General features: G+C 40.2%; 1 protein-coding gene across 3 annotated transcripts; it reads left to right on the top strand.

The window, feature by feature from the left end:
- The first annotated feature begins 628 nt into the window (after positions 1-628).
- On the top strand, positions 629-23,263 carry fgd5b (FYVE, RhoGEF and PH domain containing 5b). 3 transcript variants are annotated; one of them, XM_072382256.1, is made up of 21 exons: positions 629-863; positions 2,172-4,707; positions 9,390-9,543; positions 11,603-11,661; positions 11,756-11,786; positions 12,776-12,927; positions 13,102-13,258; positions 14,297-14,387; positions 14,522-14,572; positions 15,046-15,104; positions 16,102-16,173; positions 16,393-16,461; positions 17,895-17,978; positions 18,175-18,254; positions 18,410-18,506; positions 18,697-18,834; positions 19,125-19,227; positions 20,358-20,494; positions 20,573-20,698; positions 20,876-21,030; positions 21,688-23,263. In XM_072382256.1, the coding sequence occupies exons 1-21, from the start codon at positions 854-856 to the stop codon at positions 21,722-21,724; spliced, it is 4,398 nt and encodes a 1,465-aa protein (XP_072238357.1). In that variant the 5' UTR covers positions 629-853; the 3' UTR covers positions 21,725-23,263. The 3 variants fall into 3 exon arrangements, with proteins under 3 accessions (XP_072238357.1, XP_072238358.1, XP_072238356.1); XM_072382257.1 differs by having other exon boundaries at positions 9,390-9,564; positions 20,573-20,671; XM_072382255.1 differs by having other exon boundaries at positions 9,390-9,564.
- The last annotated feature ends 252 nt before the right edge of the window (positions 23,264-23,515 follow it).

Raw genomic sequence — 23,515 nt, 5'->3', positions numbered from 1 at the left:
TAAAGAATAATGCCTCATAAGCTCTTAATACCTTCCCAATGTTGTGTCAGTCCATTTGGCTGCAATTTGCTAAATATAGAGAAAAAAAGAAAGCAAATCCTGCTGATCTATTCATCAGTGCCTACTGGCTTCACACTTTCCAATGAACGATTCGATGTCAGTGTTGCTAAATCTTTAATGACGGATTTCAATCAGTCACGTTCACTGAACTCATTCAGTGGGTTAGTCAAATACAATTACATTGTGGTAACCCAAAAACTGTTCCTGTCGGTGCATCTAAATGTATCTCTAAAGCTTTGGTGATTAATCAAATAACAATTCATAAGGTCAGTTAAGATAAAAGCACACTTAAAAATGGCATTGATTGTATATTTTTCAAATGCTGTATTTGTCATTGTTCCGTGAAAGGCCCAGATCTCCCATTGACTGGTGACACTTTAAATCGGGGTCATGGGATTATCACAGAGGTTTAACATCCTATTATCTGGACTAAAAACCTGCTACTCAGACTGAATTCAACTTAAAGAAGGATGTTTTAAGCATCTGACTGGACCTGCATCTGCTGCTGCAGACGATGTGCGGTTATCAGGGCGCTGATCAAGCCTCTGCATTTGGTTTCCAGTCGCGTCCTGCGCGCTGTAGGACGCACAGGAGATCAGCTGAGCAGCGTTTCACCCTCAGAAGAGAACGGACAGAGCGGTATTCAGTCACATTCACCCGCTCTCTGTTTGGACAATCTAGCAAAGAAAGCTGCTGGGATCTTTTTTATTTTTATTGTTCTTTGTCTTTTTTCTCTCCAAGTGTTCTGTTTCGTGTTTGTGGACGGGATGTTGGGGATGGTCACTTCGCAAAAATGAACACAGGTGAGGCGACTTGTTTTTTTTTCAAGTAACCTAATAGTTCATATCAATTGCTTTGCGTTGTCTCGGATAGTTGCCTTATTTTCTAAGAAACCAAGAAGAAAAATCTCTTTAATTTTCATCATGTCTTCATTTATTCGACTTCTTTATTCTTATTCTTTTCACATTCCAGTGAAAACACAATGGATCCCTTGACAGGAACAAGATGGGGGCCATATCGCTGTTTCTTTTTTCATTCTTTTCTTGTTTCAGAGGGCAAAGTAACATAAGGAAATTGTCGCCTACTTTTTCTCCAACGGATATATTAAAGGTCAATGTGATTTAGCAAACAAACAGAACAATCAGGTAGCCTAAACTTTTAAAAATCTTTTATGTACTTTTTTTTAGGGGGGGCATGATGTGTTTTAAAGTATACGCACAATTATTGCCAGGAATAGTGATTACACTGTTGACTGTGCCTGATAGTAGCATTGAGATCCTGTCTAATTTTACTTGGAGAACCAACATGTTTTGGGTTGGAGTTTAATTATTATTTTGTTTAACTGTCTTTATTCCTTCTTTCATACGAAGTATTATTCTTAAAGCAGCAAAGGCAGCCTGACAGGGGTCTCTCTCATTTGAATCACAGGAAGTGTGTCAGGGAAATCCCTCAGAGTTCTTTGTATTCTTTTTCGAAGGGCGTTCAAGTATGCATTACTCATTAAAAGTCTTTTATTATATCTTAATAGCACCAAATTTAGACTGATTGACCGGCTACAGTGTTTGTGGAAAATAAACCATCTAACTAACATACAGCTGTGCCTTCAGCTACTAACCAAAAGCCAGACGGCTCTGGTCCTGTAATGGTTGCCAGACTTGGTCAGGTTTTGTGTGAGTGGATTCAAGCCTTGCTTGGACTGAGAATTGGGAAATTTCGCCAGTTAGTGTGTGGCAACCTGAATTTGGATAGGGACCAGGGTTAGTTTCAGCACCCAGAGTGGAGCCAGTGCACTTTGGCCAAATGTGGACTTTTACTCATTCTGATTATGAGCAACAATATATGTTTTAACCTGTTTGACCTGGACCTTTTTTGTATTGGCACATAGTTTGGCTGACTGAAATGAGGTCTTTATTAGATATTGTTCGCATTTTGTGAAGAAACTCTTCAAACTGCAACCTTGGATATCTAGATGTGACTCCTTCACACACCATTTAAATGTTATTATTTGTGGGTGTTTGAGCAGTTTAGGTTACAGGAACAACACTCAAATGACCTGTAAGCTATTTTAAAGTACATAATCTTACAGTTTCCTTTTCCTGTTGTTCTTTCAGACTGCACCAAGCCTTCTGTAGCTCCAAAGCCAAGATTTGTTTGTCACGCCAACCTGAAGCTGTCCTCCCCTCTCACGTCTAGAGCCAGGGGTCCGAAACCTTTTATAGCCCCAAAACCTAATGTTACAGTGCTGCTAAATGGCAACCAGGGAGGATTTGGTAATGGAAGTGTAATAACTTCAGATGGAGAGGTTGATGCAGATCACGAGACTCAGAACGGTCAAAACAAAGGGATTATAGACACATCGCCTGCAGAGAAACAATTTAACGCCAACATCTTCAAATACCCACAAATAGATTTACACACCGTATCAAAGAGGCAGCTGGACAGAGAAGAGTCCGAGGAGGAAAATGAAAAGGAAGAATATGTCATTCAAAAAATGGATGAGGACTGGAGATTTACTGACAGTGCCCTAACAGAGGAAGCTTACTCTCTGGAAACACTTCGGGACAGTGATGCCAAACTCAGAGCTGATTCGGAGGAGGCAGAGGAGATGACTGACACAGATGTGACGGAGGACATGGATGCTGAAGTTTGTGATGCAGGCGAGGCGCTGGCTGACACCGATGGCCTCTCAATGGGTAACATTTCTGTCAGTAGCGCAGACGAGGATGCACAGTATCATTCTGCTGACAATCAGGATGCAAAGCAGGAAAAGCTTCAGATCAAGGAGGATGGAAGTACAGCAGATGATTTATCTGAGTCTCTCACAGATGAACTTGGTCACCTTGTCAAAGAAAACGTGCCAGACACAGGTGTCAGTCATGCTTTCCTAACAGAAGAAGAAGAAGAGAAAGAAGAAGAGACAGGTTTTGATTGTGGTTTGACTTGTAACATCCTAAAGTTAAAGTGCGGCCAGAAGATAAAGGAAAAGGGTGAAAACTGGCATGACCTTTGTTTCTACAACTTTATTCCTGATAACCAGGAGCAGGTCAGTGATACGAGGAGACAAGCTGCCTTAGAAGGGGAAAAAACTCACGAGCCTTTTTACATCTGTTCAGAAGACATTATTAACAGAGAGCTGAGGCCTGAAATGACACTCACCGTGACTAGTATTTCATCTTTAAATGGAAGTGGAGTTCAAGCCAGGAATTGTGAGAAAACAGAAGAAAATGGAGAAATAGGGGACTGCTTGGATGTTGGTGATGAGTATGGCAACAACAGTCCTGAAATTCCATCTGTCCAAAATGAAGAAGACAAGACTAATGAACTGGAGGACGTGTTGAATCATTTGGACTGCCTTCCAAGGTTCAGGCAGGTAGCCATCTCAGTGCCAACCGACACGGAAACTTCGCTAACTTCTTCTCTCTCAGGAAGTCAACTGCTTTCCCCAAATGACTCTGATGTCTTCAGAGAAGAGGATGACCTGGAAGGTCACATTGTGCCCTTTCTGGATGAGACTACTGAAACGGAGCATGACGTCAGTGATGAGCATGTTTATGAGGAGCCGGGGAAAGATTTGCAGGCTAAGAACTTCTTTCTTTTTGATAGACAGGCAACTGGGACTCGATCGCACTCCCTGTCACATCGGATTACTAATAATGTGGAGGATATGGGAGCGCAGTTTTTTCAGAAGTCCTACAAGAGTGGATTGGGACAACCTGCACTTAGCAGCAGCCCCATGTTAAGCTCAACGCGACACAAGAGCTATTCAAAACCCCACTATTTAGCCCTGTATCCCCGCTCCCTCTCCATGGAGGGAAAGGACACGCCTCTGTGTGTCTACAGGGATGGATCTCTCGGTCAGAGACAGAGAGATGCTGTTTGTTCATCCGAAAGCTTCTCCCGGGGCTCACCTCAGTCATCCACTGCTTTGTCCACACCTACATCTCTGGTGGATATTCCTCCTCCATTTGAGCTAGCTTACATTACCAAGAAGCCCATTACAAAGAGTTCTCCCTCACTTTTCACCGGGGGAGACTTGTCAGAGAAAAACAGGAAAAAGAAATCCTCTTTAAAGCGCTTCCTGATGCTCAAATTTGGGCGGAAAACAGAAAACAAGCCTCGGGTAGATGTCAAGCCATCTTCTGAGTTCTCTGCTGAGTGCAGCCATCGCACACCCAGCAGATTGCTGGATTTGGACAGACGCAGCATAAGTAGTTCTCCACAGATGAACTCACGCTTGGTCAGCAGGCCTCAAATTTCATCTGAGCTGACCTCCAGCTTCTTATTCTACGAGGAGAGCAAAAGGAAAGGGAACACTGTGGCCTTCCTCAATCGCAGCGTTGTCCGTGTGGAGTCCTTTGAAGATCGCTCCCGAGTGCCTTTCATACCTCTTCCCCTGACCAAACCACGCTCTATCTCCTTCCCCAACACAGATACCTCCGACTATGAGAATGTTCCGGCCATAAGCTCAGACTACGAAAATGTTCAGGTGCCACAGCGGAGACCTGTTCGGCAGGTACCCCTCACAGACTTCTTTGACCGTCCTGGTCGAGTCCTGTCTGCAGCCAATGAGACGGATGGTTATGTGGACATGAGCAGCCTCCCTGGGTTTGAGAGCAAAACTCAGTCACCTGAACAGGAGTCAGAAAGGTATGTAAACAGGTATCTGCTGCCATGTTAGTGCCTCTGAGTCCAGGCACAAAAGTCTAATTCATCTGCTTTTTATAAGTTTTATAATGAAAAATGGCGATATTTTCATTGTCATATTTCATTGTCTCACTCATACTAATTTAGATTTAAGATGGCTGTTGCAAAATTTAGTCACTGGCCAACAGTAATTTATCAGTGGGTATGATCTAGGATCTTGTGTTTATAATAAATATTTTTTGTTCTTTATCTTGATTAAGGCTACTTACGTTTGGTGAACTCATAGTTATCTATTAAATAGTTATTCAGAAAATCGTATATAAACAGTATATATATATGTCAGTGGTGTTGCTACCTGTAATGGATGTGATCAGTCAAAAGAGTTGATTTACCTTTAACTTTGATGTTCACTGGCTCTTTCAAACATTACCTTGACTATATGTATGGGGCACCAAAAGAGCCAAAATTGAGGAACTGAGGAACTGCAAAGGCTGTAGATTTTTGGTTAGAGGTTTTAAACCTGTCGAAGACCGGTACTGTATGACCAATGATAAGAAGGTGTGGATAATTATGAGACTGTCAGTGGCAAAAAGAAGCTATCTATTAGATCATCTTTCCTGGGCTAAGTATTAACGTGTTGAGGCTGGCAACTAGTATGCCTACGTGGGTGACAGACTCAGCTGGGCAGTAATATCCCGGGGCTGGCCAATAGTATGTCAAAGCTGAAAGTCTAATAAATGTTACTCTGCTTTGGTTACTAACCCGACAAAATTAGCAAGGTTAGCTGCTAATATGACTACTCTTCTTCCTTTCTAATTAGATACTAGCCAATTGTGAATTTGGCTGTGTTACTGCCTATGGTTAACACTAAATCGATTGATAACTATACTCATTGATGTGTGTCTCAGTAGTCTCAATGTAGTCCTGCTGCACTATACATCTAATGTAAAAACTCTAATTTATTCTGTCCCCTATCTTTACTATGACACATTTATGAGAGGAAAAGTAATACAAATCTAGATTTTCCTCAGGCCTATATAATAAAACAAACTCAGTGCCATATAAAATGAAAAATTATTGCAGTAACACTGAAAGTCTGATATCGGTGATATGTTGTGGGTTGTTAAACCATACTTTTAATACTATACTAATGTTTTTAATAAGACATCCATCCACTTCTGTGGTACTCATGAGTAATCTGCTCATTTCACTTATGTGTATTACAGTAGTTTTCAATAATGTTGTAACAGAATTCATTCTGGACTTTGAAATTGCTTTAATTTAGCTTTGAAACTACAGGTATACCCTATAGGTGATTGCTGCCTGACAGTATGGGTGACCTGGGTTCTTGGCCAGCTAGTCGGCAACAAAAGTAATCCCTAAGTCAGTAGATGAACATATGAGATTTAACGAGGCACGGATGCTTATAGGAACTTCAGTGTTCATGTCTATTACCAATTTTTTCTGTTGTGGGGAATTAGCAGAAGCTATCCAGAGCTAGAATTCCTTGATTCATTTTCATCTGAAAAATACATTATATGTAAAAAGTGCATTGTACCTCTTCATTATTCAAAAGTAATATTGGCATAGTGTTAATGAATCCTCAAGGCAGCCTTCCTTGTCTACCGACAAACAAGCTCAAACACATCAACAAGCATCAGCACAAGTACCACTGAGAGGCTGCACTGTGTATTTTGAGTGAAATATTCGTGCTTTTATCCTCACATTTACAATTTTAACACGGTGATGTTTACCAAAATGTCCATGTGCTAGTTAAGCAAAGCTGGTGAAAGATTTTTCAAATAGAACTTCAGTCTGACGATGGTATCAGAAAAAATATCTTGTTATCACTGGAGTAAAATGGGTTTATAATTTGGGGAATACAAATGTATGATGTGTAATGTAATGGCATTTACACTACTAGTTGTTGCAGTATTTCAGTGAGGACTAAATCAATGGACTGCCCTACTCACTGACATGAGCCCCACTGGTAGCATGACTATCATTTTAATGATTCTTACCACCTTGTACCCTGAGCACACACCTTTTTCATTACTTCGTGGTCACTGTATGTGTTTAACAATGTCCCTGGGGAGAAGGATTTATCATCTCCTGATGCTGTGATCACTGCGGACATGGATGTGGTCACTGTGTCGTTGGGGCATGTTGGATGGGAGAAGAGGAGCTGCTGGTGTAGGGGTGGTCTCTTCAGATCTAAGTGAAAGCAGGCCAGTTTCATTCATAAATCATTTGTTTAGGTCCAGAAAGAGGGTCTCCTTGGGCTGATGTTATAGGTAGCACCTCTTGTGTTTCCTGCTGGGGTTTAATTCGTTGGTATGATCAACCATGCTGTGCTGACATGATACCCCCCCCCCCTCTCCCTGCATTCCTGCTGGCTTCGCCCCTATCATACAGGCTTCTCAAGATGATTAATAGTCAGAGCATTTTGGAGTCATTGCTCCTCTTCAGCCAGTCTGGAACAACATATTGAGATACAATCTCAATATGTTCTGTAGTCAGCACTTGTTCTCACAGGGCTCTCCTCTCTTTGGTTTGTGGAAACAAAACTGTACAAAGAGGGCTCTGGAATATTTATTCAGAGGACAAGAATAATAAGATTTAGTTTTACGTAAAGTATTGTGTTTTGCATGTCCTTAATGCATGAATTCTCATAATGTTGGTAATCACCTGAGCATTCTTATTCATCAGTTGGCTCTGTGGACCCTTGTGAACTGGTGCAGATGAGGAAATTTCCGTTACACAGCCTTTACACACAAGCAGACACAGAAACCATTTGTCCTTGGATGAAGATTTTTGAGTATACACTTCAGAAAACCTTGAAATTCCAAAAGATTCACAAAACATTTTCTGGAAACTGTGGTTTCCAGGGAATACAACAACCACAGCACAGCAATATCTGGAAGGACAGCAGAGTCGGAGTTCGGTAGGAGGCTGTTAATTTAACAATACCCTGAGGGAGCCATATTGAAAGATGGTTTGGAGATCATTGGCACTCTTGTCACTTCCATGCATTCAGTGGAAACTTAGCCTGAAGAAAAATAGAAGTAATACTTTTTTATCTTCTCGTGTAAATTATATCTGTAGCTTTTGCCTTGAGCTTTCGTGGCAAGCGAGTGAAAAAACGGCAACAGCATTTTCTTTGGAAGTGATATAGAAGCCTAATATGGAAAGAGTTCGTGTACTGTAGCTCTCTGTTTCAAGGACCCCTGGTGTCTCATTCAAAGTTTGTTCCAGTAAACAGTAATGGACCATGCAACTCTAATGTGTGTGATGCAGAGATTTGAACGGCTCACATATGTTTCTCACATGCCGCTCATTTGCATCTCAGTTGGCACTAAATCCACTGGCACTGGGAGTGAAACATGGCGGGAACTTTAGCAAGGACTATAGGACTATATTGCATCACAGTTGTAACTTCAGGACATGTTTTTATTTGCACAGCTTACATTCCCCTCCGAGCTTCATACATTTGCATATTCATATAGGCTCTCTGCGGAAGAAGATCTTGTAACATAAAACACTGACACTGGTTGGTTACAGTTGTCTCCTCAGGCCTTTCGGGACCAGTTTATTGCTTTGTTCAGACCTGAAATGTTTTATTTATTCACATTTTCTTTTAATGCGAAATACTTTTATTATTGTGATATATCAATGTAGAGGATCGTAATCGATTGTAAAGATGGTTTGGATGGTTAAATGAAATCCATCTGAAATATTCTTACATGAATGGATGTTTGAAGATAGAACACAGTTGGAAAACAGTCATGTGGGAAAAATTGTGGGGAAAAAATTAAACAAAACTCATAAAGCCTGTTGGTGTGTACATCTTAAACAACCACAGCAATGCCCGAGCCCAATGAAGCCCAAGCAGAAGATTGCATTGTAACAAGATGAGCAATACCTATTTACATCCGTTGTTGTTGGTTTAAATGGTGTGACTGATTGGTGTATTCCATGTTTACTTAAACTGAGGTGCTGAAAAAAAATCCAGCTGTGGTCAGTTGATTTTGATTTTGTTTTTTTTTCCAAGCAACAGCTATAGGTTGCAGAAAGTTATTAGTTATTGTTGAGTTGATAAGGCAAGAAAGAATGGTCTCTTTAACAACATCTTTTATGTATAATACACAAATTAGATATATCAGGAGAATTTGTTCGATTAAGCAGAGCTGGTATGCAGATATTGTTACCCTGAGCCAGAGTCAGACTGGTTATTTATTCTTGCTTCCAATCTTAAGGCTACACTAAACAGCTGCTGGCTGTAGCTTTATTTTTAACAGTGAAATTGACCTTCTCATTTAGCCTCCTGTAAAAAATAAATTGCATAATCCTAACACTTTAAAAGAAACTGAAACTAAAAAGAAATTAAACACTCTGTGGTTGAAACCCATCCACATCACGCCTGCAATATAGGACTATAAACTGCAAGACCTTGCTTAGTATCAGAGAGTTATAAGGAATAAAGTTAACATGTTTTAAATTCTATGTATTTCATCTTCACTCAAGTTGTTTGAAGATTGTGTTTAATGATTTCAAAACATAAACTACAAAAATGAAAACCCAAGTAGCAACATATAAAAGTCAGCCATTTGGTGGCTCAAACTTCAATAATTATACGTCTTGATTTGGTGAAATAGTGATGTAGCTGCTCTCTTTCCTCACCACAGTGCCTACACAGAAGCCTACAACGTGTGTTCTGTGGCTGCTGGTCCACAAACTGGTTCAGCTGGAGATGGTCCGGGAGAGATGGTGGCTGAGGAAGACCAAGGACGCACCTCCGAGGAGGAAGACGGACTGATGGACAACAACTATAACAGACAGGTTGGCTCCTACAAATACTGGGTATGAATGAAAGATAGAAAGTAAAAACTGTGCATAAAAATTGTATTAATGACTCCTTTCAATACTCAAATGTTAAAATATTATGCTTGAAAGACACTGAATATACAGCTGAAACCAGAAGTGCACAGATACTGTATAAAAAGACACATAACCTTTTTGTGCTCACTGTCGGACATTAAATCAGACAAAACCTTTCTTGTTTTAGGTCAGTTAGGATTAGCAACATTATCTATATTTACTAAATGGTTGAAGAAGACGAATAGAGAGAATTTTTTAGAGAAGTCACAAGTTTACATACACTAAGATCACTATGCCTTTAAACAATTTGGGAAAGCCCAGATGATTATGTCATGGCTTTGGAAGCTTTTGATAGGTTAGTTAACAACATTTAAGTTAATTGGAGGCACACATGTAGATGCATTTTAAGGCACGCCACAAACACATTCCTTCCTGTGTGACGTCATGGGAAAATCAAAAGAAATCAGCCAAGATATCAGGAAGACAACTGTCAACAGCAGACAACTGGTTCATCCTTGGGTACGATTTCCAGACGACTGAAGGTGCCACTTTTATTTGTTCAAACAATGATACACAAGTATAAACACCATGGGAATGTCCAGCCATCATACCGCTCGGGAAGGAGAGTTGTTCTGATGTTTTGTTGTGAAATGTACGTATTAACCACAAAACAAAAGAAAAAACCTTTCTCAAAGAAAAGACCACAGTGAAACAAGTCCTGTACTGACATGGACTGGAAGGCCACTCAGCGAGGAAGAAGCCATTACTCCAAAATCAAGATAAAAAAGACAGATTACGGTTGACAAATTTGTTCCCACAGGAACAAAGACCTTAATTTCTGGAGACATGTCCTGTGGTCTGATGAAGCTGCAGTCGAACTGTGGAGGAAAAAGGGGGAAGCTTGCAAATCTGAGAACGCCATTCCAACTGTGAAGTATAGGAGTGGCAACATCATGCTGTGGGGTTGCTTTGCTGCAGAAGGGACTAGTGCACTTAACAAAATATATGACACAATGACAAAATAACAGTATGTGAAACTATTGAAGAAACATCTCAAGACATCAGCCAGGAAGTTAAAGCTTAGGTGCAAATGGGTCTTCCTGTTGGACAATGACCTCAAACATACCTCCAAATAAGTTACAAAGTAGCTGAAGGACAACAAAGTCTATATATTTTGGAGCGGTCATCACGAAGCCCTGATCTCAGTCCTGTTGTAAATTTACTGGAAAGGCGTGTGTGAGCAAGGCAGCCTACAAACCGGACCCAGTTACACAAGTTCTGTCGGAAGGAATGCGACAAAATTCCAGCAAATTATTGTGAGAAGCTTGTGGAAGGATACCCAAAAACGTTTGACCCAAGTCAAACAGTTTAAAGGTAATGCTACCAAATACTAAGGAAAAGCATGTAAACGTGTGACTTTGAAGAAAGTAATAAAACACTCTGCAAATAATTCTCACTACTGTTATTCTAGTATTTAGCAAATAGAAATATTGTTGGTAATCCTAAGTAAGTTTAATAAGTTTAGTCTGGTTCGATGTCAGACAGTGATGAAAGAAAAAGCTCATGTGTCTTTTTATACAGTGTATGTACACTTCAACTGTATATTAGCTTTATCATTAGTAATAACTACAAATGTAAACTTTTCTATCCTTATTGTACATAATGTTTACAAAACGTCCTGCCATATGAGAAGCACATTCATTTTTATTGGTGGGTCATCATCACAAAGCCTTTTTTTTTCCAAAGCACTGCAGAAAATTAAGACCTCAAAAGAGGGGCAACACAGAATGAGCTCACCTTGGACAATTGCAAAATTACCCCTAAACTGGCCAAGCCAGGATTTAAAGGCAGTTTAACAGAAGTTAATGGGCTACTACAAGGCCACTCCCATCATTAAGAATGTAACTGCTGCTTTGAGATGCTGGGGAGATGAGAGACACTAATTTCTTTTTTCAGCCAGTGGCTTTAGTTCCCCCAAATGCTGGCCCTGTACTGAGTAAATAATATGGTATTTTTACAGCCTGATGGTAGATCCAGAGCCTTTTACATCGTGAAAGACCTTGTGGATACAGAGAGATTGTAAGTATAAATGTCTAATATTTCATGTCAACCATATTAACTATGTTTTCATCTCTAATCTGATGAATTGCTTATTTTCTTTTTCTGTCCACAGACATGTGAAAACCCTCAAGCTGCTCCAGGAAGTGAGTGAAACATCATATCACTTAATACGCTTGGCCCAACCTTGTTTTTACACAAGAAAAGTGCAGTCAAGATTTTTCTGGAGAGTAACTTTCTTAGAAATCCAAATTGGAGGAGCGCGGTAGTTCAAGAAATCAGGAATTGTGATTAGTCAAGATTTTTCTGAAGCATTTTAGTAATTTATAGCTCATTTTGATTTAATTTGTCACAGAAAAAAAAACTAATTTCCTAAATTTTGGGCTCAGTGTGGTGGTAAAAATTGATGTGAGGAAGTCGCGCTGCCCTGAGCAGAGTATCTGTGAAGGAGGGGAGACAATTTACTCAGCTGTGATCATTTATATGTAATGTATTTTATTGTTATGTTATCTGTTATTTGCTGGACCAGAAGACCAAAATGTTTGCACATTATAGAATGATTGGAAAATCCAACATTTTACTTGAGCTGTATTTACTTTTTTTACACGATTGTATGTCTTCCCCATCAGGCTTTTCGTACATCCCTGAAGTTCATGGTTTTTTTTTTAGCTTAAATGCAAGTTTAATATGTCTTGATTGACTTGACTGACTGTAAAGACTATTTCAAATAATTTTATCCACACTCATTTATGTTCACACCTAAAGCTGGTTTACTGCACACACAGTTTGAACTGTTGACTTATGTGTAGCACAATCGAGCAAAAAGCCTTGCTTAGAGGTATTTCAGCTGTGATAATAAGGATGAGGAACAGCCTGCACTTTCATTTTTGCCCCCTGGAGTTTTCTCCCTGGCGTGGAGATTAAATCACGAAGATCCAGTGCTGGAAGACATGATGATATGCTTTGATACAATATCTCATGTACTCCCTGCAGTCTGATATTATCAGTTTGACTTTTGTGGAGGAAGGGATGGAAAACAGGGGAAGGAATATAGATTGTAGGGAAACTGTAGAATTAGAGAGTAAGATTTGAACATAAACCACAACATAAAATGAATTCTTTCGCACTCTTCCAGGACTTTCGGGAAGCAGTGGGGTCGGCAGTCGGGGATGAGGGGCAGCCTGTGTTGGAGGATGAGAGACTACGAGAGATTCTCAATGAGCTGCCTGATATTTACAGTCTGCACCGCAAAATCCTCACTGAGCTGGAAAATCGAGTCCAACACTGGTAAATACAAAAAACCTTTTAAAAAATTACATTCAGCCATGAAAACACTTCATGCTATAACAAAATCTTTGTTATAGCATGAAGTCACTGTGATTTTGTTTTTGGTTGTTCTTCCATAATGGAGCTCAGAAAGAAATTAGAGGACTGATGCACACATTTTCTCCCTCCATTCAGGGAGGACAGCCAAAAGATTGCAGACATATTTCTTTCCAGAAAAGCAGAGTTCTTTGTCTTCAACACTTACATCGGCCACTACGATCGAAGCATGAGCTTACTGGAGGACAGCTGCAGAACGTCACCTGGATTTGCAACTATTGTTCAAAAGTTTGAGGTCAGAATCCAGTTTGCTATTCTAACTCAAAGCATAACAAGCATACATCCCTCTGTTCTCTCATTTAGAGAGATGTTCGGGAGACAAAAGAGAATGACACAAAGTTAAGATTCAAACTCTTGAACAGTCAAGTTGCTGAGGAAAGTTAATTCAGAGCAGCAGCCACATTGTTTTTAGTACCAATCATAGGCACCAAGAGGATCTCTATAGACGCTCAGAACTAATAAATTTTTCTAACCAGTCAGCAAGGAATGTTGCAAGAGAAGCCATTAAGTTGATCAGCTTAAAACATATAAAGTACAATATAATGACCAAAAACATTGTGGCGTCCGTTCACCTGCCTCAGTTTAATTTGCAGTCAAATATTATCAAGTCAGCTGTTAACTGCAGACACTGGCAGAGATCAATGTTAAGGGTGTTGTGTATCCCCTCGGGGGCTGGTGGCACAGACTATTACAGCCTTTTGTTATACTATAGCTGAATTCTAGATGAATGTCCAGTTGCCCTGAGTACAAGTGTAGAGTTTTCAGTGTTTTTTTCCCCCTACATTTTATAGACCATGGAGGAAAGGAATTGGCAGGAAGTCTTTGCAAAGGTTGGCAGTTTTCTTTGTCAGATTAAAGAGCACCAGTGTTGAAAAAGTGCTCAGATTCCCCTAAGCTTGTGCTTATTAACGTCTGTGGCCTTTTTTGCTTACCATTTCAAGCTGAAGCTGCTCACTTGTGTTTTTTCCAAATTTTTTACTTCAGAGGCAGACACTTCGTAGATATCCTCAGTCCCAAGGCAAAAAGCTCAATAAAATAGGACAGTCACCACAAATTTTTCTAACACCGTCAGTGTTTGCGAACTGAGGTGCCCAGTTGCTGTTGCTCGTTAGGTGAAATGTTTTCCCAGTCTGACTTGATATATGATTTCAGCTGCTTAACACTTCAGGCCTCCTTTGTTTTCTTTTTCATTACACGGCAAAGTTTGGGGGACAGGTCTGGCTGCAATAATTACAAGAGAGCGTTGAATTCATCTCTGTTTGATTTGTATTAGGAACACAGTCCATCTGGGGAGAAAGTGTCTTTAAAACATCAGCTCCTGCAGGTCATTGTACGTGTGGCTCAATATCGCATGCTCCTCACTGGTGAGTAAAAAGCAAAATGCAAGAATTAATCAAATTAAATCAGGACAGCATGTCTTTCCTGAATAAAACCATGGCTGAGAATGATTCCATGTTTTACTGTCTAGAGGCATTTATTTCTTTCACTCCTCACACAGATTACCTGAACAACCTCTCCCCCGATTCCAAGGAATATGAAGATACCCAAGGTACAGTAAACATGTAACGAGAACAAACAGCAGAGTATACAGCAGCTGCTCAGTCCACACTCTCTCTGACTCTCTGGAGAGCTTTACAGGCCTCCGTGTGTGGCTTTGTGTTCACTGGGAACTTTTTTGTGCTCATTTGGCATGAAGAAATGGCCATGAGAGAGGCAATTTAGATTTCTTTGTTTGTGCTGGAAACCCACCAGGCAGTCATTGCAGCTCTTTTCTGTCTGAAGGCTGTAGTGTGTTATTCATGAGGGCAAGTCGCAGCAACACTATCTCATGCTGGATCTCCGATAAGGGAGCCACCCCAGTCCAGACATGTAGGCACTTCCAGACTCCTGACTTAATTTACTTCATACATGGAAGCAAAGAATAATGAAACATCCCTTCAATAATGAATATTTGTTGTGACCTCGCACCTCTTAATGTTTTGAAGTGTCTGTCCTGATCGTATGTCTCTTTATTTTATTCAGCTGCGGTAGCGACTGTGTCTGACATTGCAGATCAAGTCAACGACAGTTTAAAACGTGGGGTAAGTGTAAAATGGAACTGGAAAAAGATTTCCTAGGATCCAAAGTTAACCACCTGAAAAATGATTGAGCAAACTTGACTTCATTAAGCAGGAGCAGGGAGGACTTGGGTAGATCATTTACAAACACCTAAAGATTGGGATGAATGCAAATGTGAAACATGTCCTTCAGGCCTTTAATATGCATCCACTTGTAGTCATGTAGTCTTCCAGGTCCTTTAGGTTCCTGTCTGATGATGTTGTTGGTCTTGTTGTCCAAGTGCTGATGTTCCAATCTGTGCATTTTGAGCAGAACCAGCGATGTGTCTTTAACAAACTACTTCCCTGTGTTTAACTTCTGTAGAATATATCTAGTATATCATCATGGTTTACGCAAAGTTTGAAATTGAATTAGATTAGATCAGTTTATCCATGCTTCTTATGTGCTCATAGCTTTACAGAGTTTGTCCGGTGTTGTCTGATAACAAGAAGTCACCAAAATGCATTTGCAGTGCCCCAGCACAATACTAACTCATGGCTTGAAATCATTTGTTGTGTGGAACTGTGTGACTGCGTCCATTTAAAAGCAAGGAAACTCAAAATACGCCCATTGCCCTTTGAATTCTGTAAATGTGATTTGCTACAACAATATCAAGCATGATTAATGTGGTAAAGATACCAGCTAATTTTTTTCATTGATTAACATTGACAGTATTAGCTTGTTATAATTTAGTTTAAAATGCTGCTGTGTTCAAGTACAGTTTCAGAGTAACTAGCATTTTCTGTTTACACTTGTTTTACAAGTACCGTAGATTTGAAGACAAGTGTCAAATGCCAAACCAGTGACATTTCAAGCTTGATTTTAAGTCAGCAATATGCGGTTTGTCTGCCTGATTCAGGTGATAAGAATTCTGTGCCAGACAGGAGATAAGAAAAGATGTTGTTGATGCTCATTCATCTTTTCTGTCTTATTATGGCTTCTCTTTATCTTTTTCTATCTTCTTTTGTCTGTGTTCCTCAGGAGAACTTGTTGCGTCTGATCAACATAGCGTACAGTGTTCGTGGCCAGCGGGACCTGCTTCATCCTGACAGGGTATGACTCTGATAACAGCATTGTTTCTGCCTGAGGTTGGCCAACCCACCCTGTCTGCCCTCCACCACCCCTCGGTGCCCTTTACACAATTAGTCAGCTGGTATTCCCCAGCTAGCTTGGTCTAAAACAACACTGATGACTGCAGATATCATGCATGTGTCAGGATCAGATGAGCTGTGAAGTGCTCAGTTTGACTTAATTGTGTTTTTTTTTTCCCAGGTTTTTTTGAAGGAGGGCACTCTGATGAAGGTCAGCAGGAAGAGTCACCAGCCCCGCCATCTGTTTTTGGTAAATGCTGCTTCCTGTTTGTGTCACATCAGTACATGGACATGTACCAGTTTGCTATTTGATTGACTCTTTAAATGAGATTTATATGGCTTGCTTCATCCTACTTTCTTCTATTTATCAAATCATTGTAAAATGTAGAGTAAGGGCATTTTCTCCCTGATCTATTTCCATGTCCAGACTGAGCTATTAAGAGCACGGTTTCCTGGCAGGATGTTTCTGAATGTTAACTTCCTGAGCCAGTTCTTTACTGACAGCGCACAGAAGGTCAGCTCCCTATAACCTGAAAGATCCATGCAGAACTCTTATAGTGCTAAATGTAAATATGCCCTCAGCTTCTTGAGTGTAAACTCACTCAGATGTGAGGGTAAAGAGACAGATGAGGAGGGTGGGGAGAGGGGTTTAATTGCTTAAGCTGTAAGTATGAGCTAAGTAACATTATAATTGAGGCCAGTCTTCACCACCTGTCATAGCTGGGTCACCACCACATAATTAATTTCCTGAAAGAGAGTCACAGACCACTATAAATATTCCAATATACAGAGGGTTGCAAATTAACCACAGAGCAGCAACAAGGCACATTACTTTTCCCTGCTGTGGTGTTTTTAAAATCTGTGGTGTGGGTTCAGCTTCTGAAAAAGCTCATAAATCTCTCTTGCGATAATTGCTGCATAACTTTCACTCCACTATTGTATCCACCCATATGATGGTCACATCCAATCACCTATCATCAAGGTAGGAGGTACAGAACATAATGAAATAAGGCTGCAGCAGCTGGTAGTTTCCTGAAAGAATGAACTAAAACGAACAAGGACAGTGAGAAAAAAGGCGTGCTGGAAAAAACAATCAGGCTTGAAATCAGTTTACTGAAGTATCTCAATTATGTATTATAAAAATTCAACTTTAGGGGTTTTAAATGAAAAGATACACAGGTTTTAATAAGTATTGAAACTTTTGTCAGTTATAGGTTCTCAGTGACCGTCCTTAAAATTCTTCTCTCTTCTCCCTCGTTGAAAAATCACAAATTTGTGAATATGGGACATCAAGGACCAAGTTCACATCTGTTCTAAGTATTGTGAACAGGCAGGTGGGAAATCTGTGTTTATGTGCTTCCCTGTGAGCCGGTTAGCATGAAGCGTAGTGTGGTTATTTCTGCTGTGTACTCTAAATTGTTCTCCATATTGTTGAAAAGAAGAGGGTAAAAGTCCAGCGTGATTTTCCCAATGAGACAACCGTGTGGATTAAAAGAAGAGGAGCTTTGTATTAGCCTATAGTGGCGCCTAGTGGAGAGTTGCTGCACATCCAGGAATAATGAAGTCTGGTCGGCTCGCTCTTTCTCTCTCTTTTTTTATTTTTCCTTTTGACATCCTTTCTACAACCTCCCAAGATTCGACAGATCTACAGAGTAATTATAAATATTTTTTGTCTTTTGTCAGATGAATGATGTGCTGCTCTACACCTACCCTCAGCAGGATGGGAAATACAGACTGAAGAACACTCTGCCACTCATTGGGTTGAAGGTCAGTCTTTTATCAAATCACCTGATGTTGAAGTCTTTTTTACACATACTTTATACAAACTACAGCCATAATAAAATTAGATGATATGCTGATATTTATGTTCAGACTTGACACCCCCCCCCCTCCACCCCCCACACACTTTCCTCTCCATGTTTGCCCAACTTTTGATTTGTCATGTTTCTGATTGATTACCCAGGTCAGTAAACCCATTATAGAAAATACTCAAAATGCACTGAAAATAGAGGGAACAGACATCTCCATCATTTTGTCTGCCAGGTGGGTCACGCTGTACTTTTAAAATGATGCACAATCATCTTCACCCTCAACTCTAAAACCTAAAACTTTGAAAGTATTTGCAGCTGCAGCCAATATTTAGAATTTTTGCCGTCGGTGATGTTTGAATCAACAGAGTTCGTGTGTACTTTTTGCAGTTCTTTCCTTGAAAGAGAAGACTGGTTTTACACTCTTAACCGCACTGTGACTGAACACACAAGAGGCTCTACATCTCTCAACAGCTGCACAGGAGAGGTGAGCAAACCCTGTTTCATAGCCTGCATTATGCCATTACTTGGTCAGGTTTTTCTTAAGTGACACTTATCCACACCTACTACAAAGAGACTGATGTTACAACTTAGACCCATCAAGCCTCCCAGTGTGATAAACCACTGTATGTGTGTGTGTGTGTGTGTGTGTGTGTGTGTGTGTGTGTACCTCCCAGGTCAGAGATCGTCTCAGGCTGTGTCTGGGAGAGAAAGCCCCCACGATGGTTCCTGTCTCACAAGTCATGATGTGCATGAACTGCACTGCAGATTTTAGCCTAACTCTTCGCAGGCACCACTGCCATGGATGTGGAAGAGTAAGTCACAGACAAATAAACCAAAATACCCGTAGATGCTCAAGCTTAAGCCCCCCTAAAATGTCTGACCTTGCTGACATTGAGAGATAAAGAGAGAGAGAAACATTACACTGTATTTACTGTATTTAATACTGTATTTTTCATAATAAAAACATATCTAGATGGAACTTTAGCATACGCTAAACAGTATTGAACAAGTTATGCCTGTCCACAGTTTGTTTAGTATTCAGAAAACGCATTTACAGTGCATGGTTGACATCGTCCCCATTTCGCTTTTTTGTTTGACACAGATTGTTTGTCGAAGCTGCTCCAGGAACAAGTATCCACTGAAATACATGAAAGACCGCATGGCCAAAGTGTGTGATCACTGTTACAACGAGCTAAAGAAGAGGGGTAAGAAAATTCTGATGAATTGAATGTACAATATAGTTCGCCTTATCTAGTTAACAATTGCTAATTGTTATTAAATGGAGATCCGTTGTCAGGCCAGTTAAATAGAGGGCGATTGCTCCACTTAGAGTGCTTAAAGTGTAATGTTATGTGTTTTGTTTTGGGGAGGGGAGGGGAGGGGAGGTACCTACCACTCTTTAGCTTGGCGCATCTAGCCACAATGATTTATAAACCATATCTCTAGATAAAAATGCTCCTGCTCCTTCAAAATGGATGGGTTCTGCTGGTGTACATCAGTCTTGAAGTCATACTGAAATGCATAACCATTTCAAGAACTTTTTCAAGACCATTGCAAGACATTTAATGTCTCCACTTAAACCACAGGTGTTGTTGTAGCAGGAAACTTTGGGTCATTGGTCATAGTCTTGCTAAAAGGTCAACCTCCCCTCCTAGTCTTAATTCTGTGTAAAACTAAATTGATTTTCCTCAACAATTTGCCTGTATTTAGCTCCATCCATCATTCCTTCATTTCTGACCAATTTGTCAGTACCTGTCAATGAAAAACATTGTCATAGCATGATGCTACCCCTGCGATGCTTCACTGTAGGGATTATGGTTCAAAAAGTTCAATATTAGTCTTGTAGTCTCCTTCCACATCGCTTGGGTGTGTCCCACATGCCATTTAATTGTGCAATAGCTTCTTTCTTCAATGGCCCCTCTTCAATAGTCTATGGTGTTCAGTTGAGCCCATGGACATGCACTCTAGAGTATTTTTATAATCCATTTTTATAAACTCCTTTTACAACTGGTTTATATATATTGAAATAATCCTAAATTATATATATATATATATATATATATATATATTCCAGGTTATATTAAGAATAGGAAAAATACCAATGGTCAAATGCTGCTTTGGCTCTGATGTGTCTCAGACCCCAGTTATAATCCTAGTTCAGACTGAGAATTTGAGAGAAAATGTTTGTTTTTGTGCTTATCTGTGATGGGAAGTAAATAGTTCCTGTAAGGAACTCAGCCCCTGGGAACAAATGATTCACAAACATTGTACCATGAGTTATAAGCTCTGGATCTATCTTCCACTTTAGGCCAAAGGAAGTTGTTTGTCTTTGCAGGAGGAGATGTGTCTGCACTGTCAGGTAAAGATAGCCCTCGGTTGAACCGCTCCAGTCGCCCACTCTCCGCTGTGTTCCATAACATTCATCCTCCCAATATATGGAGACACCGGAAAGGCACGGCCACATTCAACCAGGTAAATTCACAAAATGCATATTTAGAAAATGTCACAGATATGCTCTGTTTTGTAAATAAAGTTGCAATTTATGTGTAGGTGACCGTGTCAGAGGAAGGCTCCATCAGTGGCAATCTACAACGAAGCAAGAAGAGCAAAAGGAACTGGAAGAGACTATGGTTCCTTCTCAAAGACAAGGTGCTTTACACCTACCGAGCCCAAGAGGTGAGGGGAAACATACCCTCCCCTTCAACCTGAAGAGCAAATATTCCATTTTAAACACAACTTAAAAGCAAGGACTCATAGTCATTAGCCAAATAAATATACTTAAAAAGTGTTGGATGTTATAATTCATCTGTATGTTATGATAAGTTGTTTGACTGATGACTCTTCTATGTGCAGGAGAAGGTAGCGTCAGAGAGTTTACCACTTTTGGGTTTCACAGTGAAGCTGCCTGAGAGGCAGTGGGGAGACGAGGAGCCCAATGTCTTTCAGCTTTACCACAAAAACACTTTATATTACACTTTTAAAGCGGAAGATAACTTCACAGCTCAGAGGTGAGAAGCATGCCTAACTGTCAGCTACTGATGTGACGTTGTATTCATTTAAAGGGACATTTCTCACTTTTTAAGTTACACGCTTTCCTGATGGGTGAACTAAAGCTCAGAATCAACCACAAGAGCGCAATTTTCACCATCTTCACCCTCACAAATGTAGCAACACAGTCTACAGTGTGTTTTCACAACAGTCTGGGTTGGAACACCATGTGGCAATATGAAACATGTTTTGTCGACTCACTCAATGCAACTATCAGAGACAAAAATGACACAGATGTAAATATCCACAATCAAGTGCTTGAACTGCTTTGAATTTTTTATTTATTCTTAACCTCTTTCAGAAAAAAAAGAGTGGTTTTCCAGTTGCCATTTTTGAATAGCTTTTAGCATTAGCGTGCCTGATAGGAAGGCTTCTGACTCTAAAAACATTCAGACTGCTGTCTGCTGCAGGAGAGACACTGACTACTTCACACAACAGAGGAGGTGGAAGTTAAAAGCTGCATCTTTCAAACAACTTTCAAGTCAGAATCAAGCTCCAAAAATAGCTCAGATAATTATGAATCAACCCGTCGAGGTGAAGCAGATGAAAAGGATTCTTTTAGCAAAACTACAGTCCATGTTGTTGTTTTCCTAATCTAAAATTTTGTCTACATACAGGTGGGTAAACGCCATGGAAGAAGCCACAAATTTATAGAATCGACCGCTCTGCTGCCTTTCTCCGACACGCTCCTGTCAAGAAAATTGGCCGACTGTGAAGCCAAAATGGAACGATATCGAACAAACACTTTTCTATTATGTCTGCATGTTGTAACCTGCTCAGCTGGGCTGAAGAGAAGAAGACTTTGTGTTCTTTGAGAGAGGACACGATCACCTACTTTATCAACCTCCAGTGTCCCCTGCCTGCCGTTACAGCAGGTGCTCTGCTGTAAGCTACGACAGTCGTTGGCCCAGTTACCTGCCAGTGTGGAGCATCACATTTACATGGCCTGTTATTAATTCAGCCACAATCCTTTAATTCACTGGAAATGTCATGCATCACTATCACATTTTGTAAAAGAAGGATATACAGTTTTTGAACATTTTGGATGTCTTGAATATATTAACCTGTTTCATACAGTTTCACACGCTGTCATTTTGCTTTTCTTAAAATGGAAGCTGAGGTAACAGCAACACACCTAAGCTTCAGGCAGAAAGGCAGAAATGTGGAATGACCTCATATTTAGTTTAAACTAGGTATGCTTTGGATTAGCGTGTGGATTTTTCACTGGATAACCACATCATGATAAGTAATACTCGGAAGCAGAGATTTTGTCAAAGCATCATTAACATGTAAATGATGCTGTAAAGGATTTCTTGAGAAGCTCATGCCAGTGAATCCGTAATTTCGATGGTTTTTGCAATGATATTAAAAAGCATGAACCAAACACATGTGTACTTTGTTATAGAGGCCAAAAGTTTCAGCCACTGCTCTTAGTTTACCTATTACTGGGAAATCCTTAAAGTAAGTGCAATGTAAATTCATATTTGTGTAAGGCCTCCTCATCCGTCTGTGCACTGAAATGTTGACATGGACTGAAACACGTGAAATCAAAACATCACTGATTGCACATAAGGCACAGCTACATAATCAGTGTCTTGAGCTTTGTACTGTATTTAATTATTTCTGAAATTTATTTACAACTGTTTAATTTCAAAACGAGTAAAAGGGGCTACAACCGTGCAAACACTCTGTGTCTGTGTTTTATTTTTATTCACCTCATGTCCTCTAGATGGCAAGTGAACTATACTTTAAAGTACAGCGAGCCATAAGCCACTTCCTGACTTTGTGATCTTGCTGACTGAGCGATGGACATATGACAAAACTCATTGTGCTCTGTTCGTTGGACCCCCCTATACTTTGTGTCTGTGCTGACACACAGTCCATGTGTGACCTGCTTTAATGAAACATCAAGCTGCTAATTGTTTCAGATCACACTCTGAGCTGTTGGTGAAGACACCAGGGGGACAGAGTGATGCACAGACCTGTGTGCTGTTTGGCCAATGACAGGCCAGGCTTGCTCTGCTTCTCATCTCCCCCCGAGGCTGCCTGACCCAGAATAATATCAGGCACAAAGTTTGCTTTCTGGGGCTGCTGAAAAGTTGCAGACACTTCGTCCTATATAGAGGACAGACAATTTATCACTCTGCTCTATTAGCCCCAGTTTTGCTTTCTTCCTCCTCTGTTGCTTTATCAGATGTGTCTTTTGTTCTTTTTTTTTTGCCAGTGTCATTATTTGTTATGACACAATGTACAGATTGGCAGTTTATCATGTAAATCTTCGTGCACCAGCATCCTCCTCATTAAATAATTAGAATGGCTTCTGTTGAAAGGTTGAGCGCTGTTTGCAAATGCAGCTTACATATGCAAAACCCATCTTTCCTGTATACTTCTGCTTTCAATTACACACTGGAGTGTTCTGGATTAAAACCACAACTCCCAAAAACC

Source organism: Leuresthes tenuis, unplaced genomic scaffold, assembly GCF_036924035.1.
Source record: "Leuresthes tenuis unplaced genomic scaffold, fLeuTen1.0.hap1 SCAF_3, whole genome shotgun sequence".
Lineage (NCBI taxonomy): Eukaryota > Metazoa > Chordata > Actinopteri > Atheriniformes > Atherinopsidae > Leuresthes > Leuresthes tenuis.
Note: the sequence above shows the minus strand (reverse complement) of the source record. Positions and strands in the feature narration are given on the sequence as shown.

Coding starts and splice junctions, on each gene's coding strand:
- fgd5b (XM_072382255.1), top strand. Junction 4,708..9,389: donor CCTGAACAGGAGTCAGAAAG/GTATGTAAACAG, acceptor TCCTCACCACAG/TGCCTACACAGAAGCCTACA. Junction 14,573..15,045: donor GGAATATGAAGATACCCAAG/GTACAGTAAACA, acceptor TATTTTATTCAG/CTGCGGTAGCGACTGTGTCT.